The sequence below is a fragment of the Lycium barbarum genome, chromosome 11 (assembly GCF_019175385.1).
Source record: "Lycium barbarum isolate Lr01 chromosome 11, ASM1917538v2, whole genome shotgun sequence".
NCBI classification, from domain to species: domain Eukaryota; kingdom Viridiplantae; phylum Streptophyta; class Magnoliopsida; order Solanales; family Solanaceae; genus Lycium; species Lycium barbarum.
Window position 1 is genome coordinate 5,832,202 of NC_083347.1, and position 12,035 is coordinate 5,844,236.

General features: G+C 31.6%; 2 protein-coding genes and 1 non-coding gene across 5 annotated transcripts; 2 read left to right on the forward strand and 1 right to left on the reverse strand.

Annotated features, from left to right (window-relative positions):
* The first annotated feature begins 389 nt into the window (after positions 1-389).
* LOC132619234 (beta-glucosidase 18-like) lies at positions 390-5,252 on the forward strand. 3 transcript variants are annotated; one of them, XM_060334177.1, is made up of 12 exons: positions 390-925; positions 1,024-1,090; positions 1,460-1,518; positions 1,615-1,675; positions 1,829-1,903; positions 2,012-2,099; positions 2,494-2,750; positions 2,859-2,970; positions 3,387-3,666; positions 4,233-4,335; positions 4,451-4,556; positions 4,897-5,252. In XM_060334177.1, the coding sequence occupies exons 1-12, from the start codon at positions 761-763 to the stop codon at positions 5,096-5,098; spliced, it is 1,575 nt and encodes a 524-aa protein (XP_060190160.1). In that variant the 5' UTR covers positions 390-760; the 3' UTR covers positions 5,099-5,252. The 3 variants fall into 3 exon arrangements, with proteins under 3 accessions (XP_060190160.1, XP_060190159.1, XP_060190161.1); XM_060334176.1 differs by having other exon boundaries at positions 392-925; positions 1,615-1,690; XM_060334178.1 differs by having other exon boundaries at positions 788-925; positions 1,031-1,090; positions 1,615-1,690.
* Positions 5,253-6,314: 1,062 nt separating this feature from the next.
* Positions 6,315-8,256, reverse strand: LOC132619346 (probable 2' cyclic ADP-D-ribose synthase BdTIR). The gene is made up of 2 exons (XM_060334279.1): positions 7,334-8,256; positions 6,315-6,666 (listed from the first exon to the last, which is right to left on the reverse strand). The coding sequence occupies exons 1-2, from the start codon at positions 7,843-7,845 to the stop codon at positions 6,558-6,560; spliced, it is 621 nt and encodes a 206-aa protein (XP_060190262.1). The 5' UTR covers positions 7,846-8,256; the 3' UTR covers positions 6,315-6,557.
* A 1,081-nt stretch (positions 8,257-9,337) lies between these two features.
* On the forward strand, positions 9,338-9,409 carry TRNAH-GUG (transfer RNA histidin (anticodon GUG)). The gene has a single exon. It is a non-coding gene; the product is annotated as a tRNA-His (tRNA).
* Positions 9,410-12,035: the final 2,626 nt, after the last annotated feature.

The following is a 12,035-nucleotide window of genomic DNA, read 5'->3' on the forward strand; positions in this document are numbered from 1 at the left end:
TCTAAATAATTGACCGCAGATAAGTTTTCACAAACCGTTAAGATTTGTGAATAATTTAATAAGATAGGTGAAATGAAATTAAAATACATACTAGTACTACCAAAGTTTGCCTGTCCAATAAAACTTGTGAACAATTGAACAACACAAACAAATTTAGTCATTAGGTCAAGACTTTTGAACAATATAACAAAATAAGTAAAATGAAGATAGTGTAAAGAATTATCAATCCCGCAAGCACTTTTGTCAATCTAGTAGAATTCGTGAACAATTTGCACTTCAAATTTATGGTCCAATCATAACTTGTGAATAACACAAGTTTTGCCAATTTGACAGAACATTGTAGACAATTTGTGCTAAAATTATGCCGTGAGACTTATTTTGCAAAACAATTCTGAAACGGGTGTAATAGTTAAACCGCGGCAGCAAAGAAGTATCCCATGTGCAAATCTATAAAAGTGAACTGTATCTCATTATCTACATGATGAATTAACGAAATACTAGTAATAGTTTTATCATGAAAATAAAAATATTCGCCATCATGTGTCAAGTTGCCAATGTATTATTTAATATTATCATAATAACAAGTAACAAAAATATATATTAAAAAAAACATGTCATTTAATTTTCTGTCGAGATATAACAGATAGGCACAACCAATCGGATACACTATAAAGATGTTTAAAAAAAATTAAGTCATGATGAATATTGGCCAGATCCCATAAGACCTGCACCAAACTTTTCAAATCCTTTTATCGAAAAAATGAAGAGATGGACCACTAAGATGTACTCTTATTTGATTTGTCTCCTCTTACTATTGCAACATGTTAATTCTGCAAACACTATCATTTATGGCTTGGAACAAGAGGTGAAGAGATCAGAATTCCCAGATGGTTTTCTTTTTGGAACTTCAACTTCTGCCTATCAAGTAATTACATATATATCTCACCTTTAATTTCCTGCTCTTTATTTTGTGTCATATTATAACATCCTAATTTTGCAAATTTTGTTTTGTGTGTGTGTGAGATTGAAGGAGCATACACTGAAGATGGAAGAAGTCTTAGCAACTGGGACGCATATTGTAGTATCAATGGTAACTTTCACATCTTATATTTTAAGAGATATATAGTTGCGCAAGCTACCGAAATCAGCTTATTTTGAGAAATATTTTTTCTCAAAAGTACTTTTGGAGGATAACAAGTTGTATGTAACTAAATCACTTGAAAGGTGCTTTTGTTAGTAGCTTGTGTTAGCCTAATATTTTCAAAACGTGCATTTAAATGTCAAATTACTAAAAAGGGAAGCTACTACTAGTTAATTTGTTTATTGCATAACTAAAACTACAAAATTCTAAGGATGGTGACGAAACACTTTATTTCTTCCTTAAACAACGTGCTTAGTCAAATACTGCTATATAAGCTCAATTTATATCATTTTCGATTTTGTACTTAAATTGGTTTAGGTAGAATACCCAATGGAGGAAGTGGAAACATAGCTGACGACCATTACCATCGTTACTTGGTACTTCACTAAACTAATCATCCAACGTTAATTTGATTTTGACATTTGAAACATATGTTAATTGTGTGTTTAATTTGTTTTAACGAATGATGGCAGGAAGACATTGATACAATGGCCTCTCTTGGAGCAAATGCTTATCGATTCTCCATTTCCTGGAGTAGAATTTTACCTAGTATATATGTTGAATTTTTTTCCCATCTCTTAGTTTTACTTCTTTTACTTGATCTTATTGGATCAGTAAAAAGATACTTTAAATTATGCATATGGTAGTATATGTTTTTGAGTCTTTAATTATGATGGAGATGAACAGGAGGAAAATTTTGGCCTGTGAATCCTGTTGGAATCAAGTTTTACAATAATATCATTGATAGTCTCTTACTCAAAGGTGGTTCTTTACACTTCTTTCTTTCATTAATCTTCTGAGCCAACCCCTTTTTTTTATAATCATTTTTAATTATGGTAGTAATATTATTAGATACATAAAAAAATGCAGGAATAACACCATTTGTGACGATCCACCATTATGACTATCCTCAGGAATTTGAGGACAGATTTGGGGCCTGGCTCAGTCCTCTAATGCAGTAAGTGCATTGTCTAGTTAAACTTAAAGAAATTGTTGTATTGCAAAGTACAAAAACTAATTATATGTTTTAAAAGTGAGTGGTAACAAGAGTAGCACATGTTTATTTATTTTTTCTTTCCATATAAAAGAACAAACTTTTATATCAAGTATGTCCCAACAAGTCATGTCACTATCACGATTAAAGATAAAATAGGCAAAGATTAAATAGTTTGCAAAAAGAGAAAGGTGTTATAAAGAGGAAATTTATTTCATAAATTGAGACGGAGGGAGTATTTCTTTATGGCAAAACTTATATAGAGAGAAGAATATTAACTAATTAGGTGAATATTTAATTATTTATAATAAAGAAATATCATTTTCCATCTTAATTATTTAATTGATCATGTTTGTAGGGAAGAGTTTGTTCACTTTGCTGAAACATGTTTTAAGAGTTTTGGGGACAGAGTGAAATATTGGGCCACTATGAATGAGCCTAATTTATATATGGAAATGGCCTATTTGAAAGGTGTATTCCCACCTTCACATTGTTCTACCCCTTTTGGGGAATGCTCTTCTGGTAATTCAGACATTGAGCCTCTACTTGCTGTCCATAACTCAATATTGGCCCATGCCAAGGCTGTCAATCTCTATCGTCACCAATTTCAGGCAAGTGTGATCATTTTTCAACCTCAATTACTTAGAGGTATTTAATTGTTTCTCTTTCTTTTTTTCAGAATAAATAGCTGAAAATAACAATGCATGCATGATCTGCAGGAAGAACAAGGCGGAATGATAGGAATAGTGGCGAGTGCTTACATGTATAAGCCAATGACGGATAATGAGGCTGACAGGAAAGCTGCAAACAGGGCTTTGGCTTTTCATGTGGCCTGGTAAGTATGTATGTATAGTATTACTTATACCAAGGACTTAATTAGTTATAAGTTTGATAGTGTAAAGATAATTTTAACATGTGATAGTAGGTATTATGTTGGTTATCATTTTTAACCATTTGGTAAATGAATTTTACTGGCCTAACCAATTCAAATTCGTTGTATAGAGAGCCTATCTAGAGGGGATTAAGCGTTTCCTATTAGGAATCTCTTCATACCCGAGGCTCGAATTTGAGACTCTAATTAAAAATAAAGGAATCTCATCCATAAACCACATCGTCTATCTCTCGTGGTCTTTAATTTGACGTCAATATCCGACCTGCTATTTATGTGATTCGTCGTATTAGTATATGAAATTATTTATGGATGGCCCCAGTGTAAATTATTCACCTCGACAATTTTAAATGATCCAACAGGCTTCTAGACCCTCTAGTACATGGAGATTATCCAATAGAAATGCGACAGTACCATGGGAGAAAACTACCAAGATTCAGCTCTGAAGAAGCAATACTTATAAAGAATAGCACCGATTTCATAGGGCTTAATCATTATACAACATGGTTTGCTAAAGATTGCCTTCATTCTAATTGCGCATGCATGGACAGTGATGTTCTTTGTACACATGGTGAAAATCGTGCTATTCGTGGATTTGTGCTCGTCACTGGACAAAAAAATGGTGCCTACATCGGAGATCAAGTATATATTATATTATATTATATTCATGCACACGCCAATTAATTAATTATTTAGATTATTCTTACCAATTACTATGCTATTGTGAAATGACAAATAGCCATATGTTTCAACATCTGTATTTGAAAAATAGCCCTTATCATGAAATTTCACATTCGTCATGACTACAAAAAAAAAAAAAAAAAAGGCAAATTTTCAATGAAAAAATTCTGAACGGAGTCTGTCGAAAACATGTTTCAAATTCGCCACTAATGAAAGCAAGCTAATTTCCAACGGTAAATTCTGAAGGAGGTCCGTTGGAAATCTCATATTTTCAACAGATAATCCATCGAAAAACCAATATTCAGCGGATCTCCCTTGAGAATTTTCGTCGGAAAATATATTTGCTTGTAATAGATTAGTAGTGTTCCACAGTTGAAATTTCAGGACATAGTCCTGAAATTTCACTAGTGGAATTTTTGGATCTCCATGACAATGACTATTTTTTCAAAGACAAGGCTGAAAAGTGGTTCAATTTCATTAGTAATAACACCAAATTAAACGATCGAGCTGATTTTTTTTTTCTTCAGATGGGAATGCCTGGATCGTATGTTGTTCCACTAGGCATGGAAGAGATTGTTGATTATGTAAAGAAGAGATACAATAACATGCCTATATTTGTGACTGAAAATGGTATTGAATAATCTCCTAATTAGTTAAACTCGCGGAATTTCTCACTGATTATATTAATTCTCATGTACTATTGATTTACATAATTGTGGGTAAACTGTGATAATACTTCATGCAGGGTACGCTTCAAATGAGAATAAAGAAGAAGGATATGACTTGGACCAAGACATGAAGCGAATTAAATATCACAAAGCATACTTAGCATCTTTGGCTCGATCAATCAGGTATCCTTAATTTTCCATTAATCTAAAAATTTCTACGTCATTTGAACTGCTCCCTTGCCTATTTCTGTAGTTATAAGTCATTTCATTAAGACTAAAAGGGGATTTTAAAGTTAAGTTATTTCTAATTATAGAAAGATGACATTATTTGACTAAACAGAAAAGCGTGCCACAATAAATTGAGACGAAGGGAGTATAATACAATATATAATGGATCGTAGAATCCAATTATTTTAATATTTGCTGTATGTTTTTTTACATCTTCATATTAAGCTTGATGTTTTTTTTTTTTTTTTTGGTTTAAATATTTGCTCTTTTAACTTGTGGAGTTGTGGTGAGACAGGAATGGTGCTGATGTGCGTGGTTATTTCATTTGGAGCTTGATGGATAATTTCGAGTGGAGATTTGGTTACACTGTCAAATTTGGGCTTTATCATGTGGATCCTCTTACGTTGGATCGAAGCCCAAAACTGTCGGCCCAGTGGTATAGAGATTTTCTCACTAACAGCAGCCTCAACAATATACAAGCAAAGAGCTCAACATAAAACAATTTATTAGACTCACATCAAGTATTAATGATCGATGAGTGCTGATCTGTACGATTGAGAAACTCCAAATTTTATGTGTACTGAATGTCACATAATGATTAATTAATGGCATGTTTAACTAAGTCAATGAGTATTCTGATTTTCTTCTCACAGTCTCACTAGATCGGGAGTTGCATTACCAGTGTCCTTTGTTACATGCAATTTCTTAAACATGAGCGGTACCAGGTATAAGAATACATTATACGAAAAATTAGAATTAGCTACGAATTATATCGTTAATCTATCTTTTATATATATATATATATATATATATAGCTTGTACTTAACAAAATATTTTGATAATGTGTCGCTAAATAGGATAAGCGGCAGATTTTATTGTTTAGCTATAGGATTTATCCGTCGTCAATTTCTGTTTTCTTAGTAGTGATCCTCGCCATGTACTGCAATTCATCACGGTGGCAATTCAAATTTTGTCAATTAAATTAGATTTGGGTTAATTACACAAAACAATCTTGTAATAGGAATCAATTTCGGATGTATCCTTGTATTTTAAAATCAAACACTTATATCTAATATAATACAAAAATTCTACATTTACACCTAGGGGCAGAGCTAGCCCTTCGGGAGTTGGTTCAGCCGAACCCAGTAACTTTGGTCCGAACCATATATTTGTATTAAATATTTTATCAAATATGTACAATATTAATTTAGAACCAAGTCACTTTGAAGAATTAGAATCCCGAACCCACAAACTTCAAATCCTGACTCCGCCTTTGTTTACACCACTTATTAGGTACATTCACAAATATTTATATTATAATAGTTATTAAAAGACAAATTAAAATTATATATATTTTTATGAAATTTAGAAAGAGGATAAACATATTTGTTGAAATCATTATTCACGCCTTTGATTAAAAAGAGAATTAAAACATATTTTTGAAATATGTATCTTTTGAAACTCTTGGATTAGTTTCATACGTGGAGTTTGAAACTCCTTAACAATAGCTATTTTTCAATAACATGAGAACGTTAAAAATCATATATATATATATATATATATATATATATATATATATATATATATATATATATATATATTTTGCTCTAGTTGAAAAAGAAAAGGAAAAGGGACATAAATAAACAATGAAAACATTAAAAAGAATTTTATTGAGGGAACTTTACACATGAACAAACAAACTTGGTAACAAGAGTTAATTAATGACCACAAAGTTAATTCAGTCTCCCCGCCGCATAGTACCAACGGAAACTACTACATGTTGGACATGTTACAACTTACAACAACAACAACAAAAAAATATCTGCTTGTTATACTACAAAGAACAAGATGAATATGTAGTTCACTAAAATCTTTTACTGGAAACGTACAAAATTGATAACTTATTCAAAACAATAATTTCATGTTTGTCATAATTTTAGTACGAATTTGCATGGATCAAAAAACGATAGGAGTAGTCCGTTTTCTGGTTAGCTCAGCTTCTTCAATCTCTATCAAGCTCTCAATGACAACATCAGCTGCTTTTGTCACCACATCCGACCAGTTCCTACAAAATTTAAATGGTAAAAACCATAGTACAATTCCATCCTTAAAATAAGTAAGTGAAATAAAAATCTATTGTCAACATTAGAATTATCGATTCTTCTGCTAGTTAAGGTCATAAGCATCCAATCAGGTGCAAAAGAGTTGATAATGATATTACCGGCACTGGATTAATTCTTACCTTGGATTGTGCAAAACGTATATGAGATATTGATTACCAAAGGAACAACGTGAATGTAGTTAGTTTTATTTAATTAAAACAAATAAAAATAGGTACAATCTTTGCTAGTTTTTTGAAGACTTTAGTACATGAGGTTTTCTTGGGATGAACAATTTTTCACATGCCTTGAACATGAAACTAGTGACTCTTTTGTTTTGCTTATGCATGAATAAGAGACTTGGTGTTTTGTTCGGAAAACAGGTCATATGCATGTGTAACTAATAATTTTACAAAAATATGGATGACAAATAGTTTAAATTCTATATGTACACACACATACTGACATTATAAAAATTTTGTTGCCCTATTAGTTAATTATCTCAAACATAACCATAACTAATAAGTGTGATATATTAGTAATCTAGAAATTAATAAAGCACTTAACCTGCTACATTATGTTAAAATGCATTTATGAGTGTAAAAAGATAATAATCATAACATGAAGACATACCCTTTGTTAGAGCTGAAATCAAGGCCAACGGTGTGTTTAGCTTCTTCAAGTGCCAAATTAAACCTCTCAATTTCATTGGGTCGAAGTGGAAGAATATTTCCCTTGTTTACAACACGAAGCTCAGAGGGCTTAACATCACAAAAAATAGGAATCACTTTTTTCTTTGATTCCACAAATAGAGCCAATTCATGAAGGCAAAAATAAGAATCACAATAACGTGGAGAAAAAACGGCAACACCAACTTTACATTCCTCTATTGCACTGTCGATTTTCTCGAACAATTTGTCACCTGGCTTCATGTTCTTGTTGTCCAAAAATGACCTAATCCTTAAACGTGTCAAATGATCGTATAATAATGAAGCTATTGTTCTCTTTGTGTCGTTTCCTCTGTGGTTAATGAAAACATCACATGCTAATTGTGGTCTAATCATCATTTGTTTTTTGCTAGTCCTATGCCTTTGATGAACTAATTGGCGTTGCACTAAGTTTCTAACAAGCGATGAGCGCTGCATTTTTTTTTTCCTTTTGCTCTTTTATTTAAGAGTAGTTTAATGTTGTTTTGCTAATTTTGTGTGTCGTTGTGCTTGTTATATAGGTTGCTGTATTTCTATAAGAGGGTTATTATTTTTTTAATTTTTTTTTAAAGTCGTAGTTGTGAATAGAACTTATTTGGAGTTTACTATATACTGTAGCTTTGAAAGAGAAAGGAGAATTCCTGAGAAAAGAATTTTGACGAAGAATTGAACTAGAACTTAGGAATATAACCGTGTGATTTGACAGGAGCAATAAAAAGACAAATGATTTAGATAAGTTTGAACTTTTTGACCTCTTCTAAGTTCTTCGTTCTGGTCTAGTCCTTAAGGAAGTTCTTAATTAGGAACCTTCAAATACGTTTAATAGACTCTTTAAACGTGCAATTTAAACAATACGCAGACAACTAGAAGTTAATATGATCACGTTTAATAGACTCTTTAAACGTGCAGTTTAAACAATACGCAGACAACTAGAAGTTAATATGATCAGCACAAATTAGTGACCTTACCGTACTCAAGAATTATATTTACATTAATTTAATGATAATGCATTTGCTAATAGTAAAATACACATTTTAATTCATTTTGCATTATTTTTGGAAAATCAATGCTTACTAGAGACTTGTCTTGAGAATTGAGACTACTCTCAGTGTGATAAAGCTCCGAACGTCCATGGGGTGATGAAACATGTGGCCAAAAGTTTCATGGATATTGTCTTAATATTCTATTTACCTATTTTTGGAATACATAGATACTTATTAGAGATCTTTTCTAAATTGCTGATGTTGGACCAAATCTCTTATGATAATATTAATCACTGGCGTATAAGAGAACTTGTGTTGAAATATAGCTGGTAGAGATGAGTACACAAGTTCGAGATGAAATATAGCTGGTAGAGATGAGTACACAAATTCGAGATGAAATATAGCTGGTAGAGATGAGTACACAAGTTCGAGAGAACTAAATGATTATAAGCGGTCTTGAACAAAACAATTGATTATGTTATTAGAGACATAGCATACAAAGAAGAATACATGCATTGAAGAGAAATAGAAAATAAATAACACAATTTTGTTTTTTCATTTATCTAGCCTTATAACTAAAAGAAGTCTAGAACCCTCTTAAGCTCATGAGATCCTCTTATTCATTGCAGCTCATCATAACTATGACATTTGGTAAATGGATTTCACGACAGGTTTTCTTAACGAAAATCTTAATGAATGTATGTATATATAATAACCAGACATTTTCATGATAAAATGCCAAGAGCATATGTTGTGCAGGCACAATAGGTCTGTTTATGGACTCACAAATGGATCCAAGATAATGTTGGGAGCTCCAGGGAAGAGAATCTAGCTTATTGGTGAGAATTGAATATTCCCAAGGCTTTGACCAAAACATGACTTCAGCTTAATTGAATAATCGCATGGTTACGAAGACATATAGAATGTAAAAGAAGCATTGACATCAAGTGGCTGTAGTTTAGTGGTAAGAATTCCACGTTGTGGCCGTGGAGACCTGGGCTCGAATCCCAGCAGCCACATCAGTTTTATTTCTTAATCTCGTTAAAGTTTGATCAGCAGTTACATAAAAGCCAACTCTACAAGATTATGATTTTCTTATCGCTTTTATTTTTCACTAAACTAAGGCTATACTCAATCATTAACAAATACTTCACCACATTAAACCTTTCACGGCGTCTCCAACTAAATAACTCAATCATTTTCAAGTAAATAATTTAATCGTTAAGTTGTTTCAATTCGGACCAAAATATTAAGAGAACAAATTTTAATCATGTTCTACCTCCATAATTCAAGATGCAATAGTATGAGGTCAAAATAGTCTTCAACAATTGGACTTGTTATTTCCTAATTTCCCGACTATATTTATTTTAGAAGGACATCATACCTGTCAAAAGAAACGAAAAACGAACAAAAACCAGAAGCTGGGCTCATTTGTTTTAATTCTTTCGTCTCCAGTTGAAAATAAAATCTAAAATATCAACTACTCGACCTGCTATTTGGTAATTTCCCAATTCTATAACCTTTAGGAGTATGCCTTATTTGGTTGAATTGGTTATATCTAGTTAAACTTTATTTAAAAATCATCACATTATATTACTATTGATCCACAGTGCGATGATATGAACTGGTAACCTAACGTATTAGCAATTGAAATCAAATGTAACTCGAACCTAACTAAAGTTGCCCATCTATTCATTTTACATGATGGCCGGAATTAAGTTATTTATTTTGACTCGTGTATTATTATCAATAGTGGTAGATCAGAATATCAAAATAATACTAATTGATCTTCTTGTTTGATAGAAAAATATTATATCTAGGCTTAATTTTAAGTACTTTAATAACATGAAAAACTCTGTAAAACTCCTATAAATTAACATTATAATAGTAATATGTTACATTTTCAAAGTAAAAATTATGGGATACAAATTGGTATAAGTTATATGGTATTTTGAGTACTTCTATCTTTTTTTATCCCCTTATGGAAGCCAATATATAGATATTACAAATAGAAATGCGACACTAATATTTCTTTGCATGCCACTTCAATGTATTCTTGAAAACTGAAACTGCAGAGACAAATATTAATTATTGGGCTGTTTGGAGAAGTGATGATGATTACATCATTGTTATCCAGAATATGAAATGAAACTAATTGTCATATGACGACCCAAGATGGTAATAGAATATGGTTACTTAAAATCGCATCAAATTAGTCATAGTAACTTGCTAACTGATTTATGATAGCAACGAAAAAATTAAGATAATCTACGATTAATTCGGCTAAAGATAAATAGATTATAATATGCACTATAAAATAAAATAATAAAAAGTGTACTAACAGATCCAAGGCATGTATATAGACGTTGCTCTCGAAAAAAGACTAAGGGCGTAACGTTTAATCACATGGAGTCCCTTTTAATTTTGCCTTGCCTTTTAATGTTTGTAAATGTAATTTACAAGATTATAAGTCTAGACCAATAAGGATTATGGTGGAGTAATAAGTACATAATTAGAGGTTTTGGGTTTGAATTTCGGATATGGAATAGTCTTTGTTAGGTAGCGTTTTATTCTATAATGTGAGACTATCCGGCACGAATCTGAATTTAGTTGGCCTCAATACGAATACCGAGCAGCGACCAGTGAGAAATTTAAAAAAAAAAAAAAGGTTATAAGTCTAAAACTATCAAGGGAAACATTTTAAGATTCATGTTAGGCAATATTCTAACCTGGGGAAGATGTAGCTGTTAGGTATGATTCCATATTTCAACGCATATCATATATGTATGTGTAAACTTGCTAATATTTCAATAAATACCCATAATTAATAGTGTTGTAACTTTGAAACCCTAAAAGGTAGAACCCATATCAAACTAAAATCTTGGATCCGCTTACCCACCAAATGACGTTAATTGGAATAGAACTCACCTATTATTTTGTTGTCTCTGGTGAAATTTGAATCACTGATATGTATGATGTATCCCATACTTTATGGACCATTAGGCCAATTCTTACTTGCAAATTTCTAATTCATATTATTTGGTCGAGATGCAAGGCATAAAGGGGGATTTTAGCTTGGAAGTTAGTACAAGTGGTGGTGGTTTGCAAATCAAAATCAATGGAACAAAAAAATTAAAATAATCAGGCAGAGTTGAAAATTTGACGAAATTAGAAAGGCATTAGGTCAACATCATCATGGAGAAGGCTGTCCTAATTAATCCAGCTAATTAAAGGGGTAGTTTTTTTTCTATTTCAAACACTCATTCCTTTTTTTTTTTTTTTTTTTTCCATCCACCTTCATGATAAGAGATATTTGTGTTGTTCCATCTTTTCAAATTTCAATAAAAAGGTATGACGTTGCTTGCATAAATTTCATGTCTTTCGCTTTTGTTGGGAAAGTGAAACTTATTGCTAATTAAACTTGCATCTATGAAACTTATTGCTTATTAAACTTGCATTGATTAGATGAAGGCCGTTGATTCTGTCAGTCACAAAAAGTTAGAAATTTCACTGAAGGTGTTCAAAATTTAAATTTATAAAAAGTAATTTTCAATCTATTTATATAATACATAATTTAAAACAAGGAATGTTCTAGTGACTATCCTTCAATTTATGTAACTATGCCATAATATACTATCAAAGGTT

Bases quoted from the DNA above. Each gene is read 5' to 3' on its own strand.
- LOC132619234 (XM_060334176.1), top strand. From the start codon at position 761: ATGAAGAGATGGACCACTAAGATGTACTCTTATTTGATTTGTCTCCTC. The intron at 1,691-1,828 runs GTATATATGTTG...GGAGATGAACAG, and splicing joins CTGGAGTAGAATTTTACCTA to GAGGAAAATTTTGGCCTGTG. The intron at 2,751-2,858 runs GTGTGATCATTT...ATCTGCAGGAAG, and splicing joins TCGTCACCAATTTCAGGCAA to AACAAGGCGGAATGATAGGA.
- LOC132619346 (XM_060334279.1), bottom strand. From the start codon at position 7,845: ATGCAGCGCTCATCGCTTGTTAGAAACTTAGTGCAACGCCAATTAGTT. The intron at 6,667-7,333 runs GTATGTCTTCAT...TAAATTTTGTAG, and splicing joins GATTTCAGCTCTAACAAAGG to GAACTGGTCGGATGTGGTGA.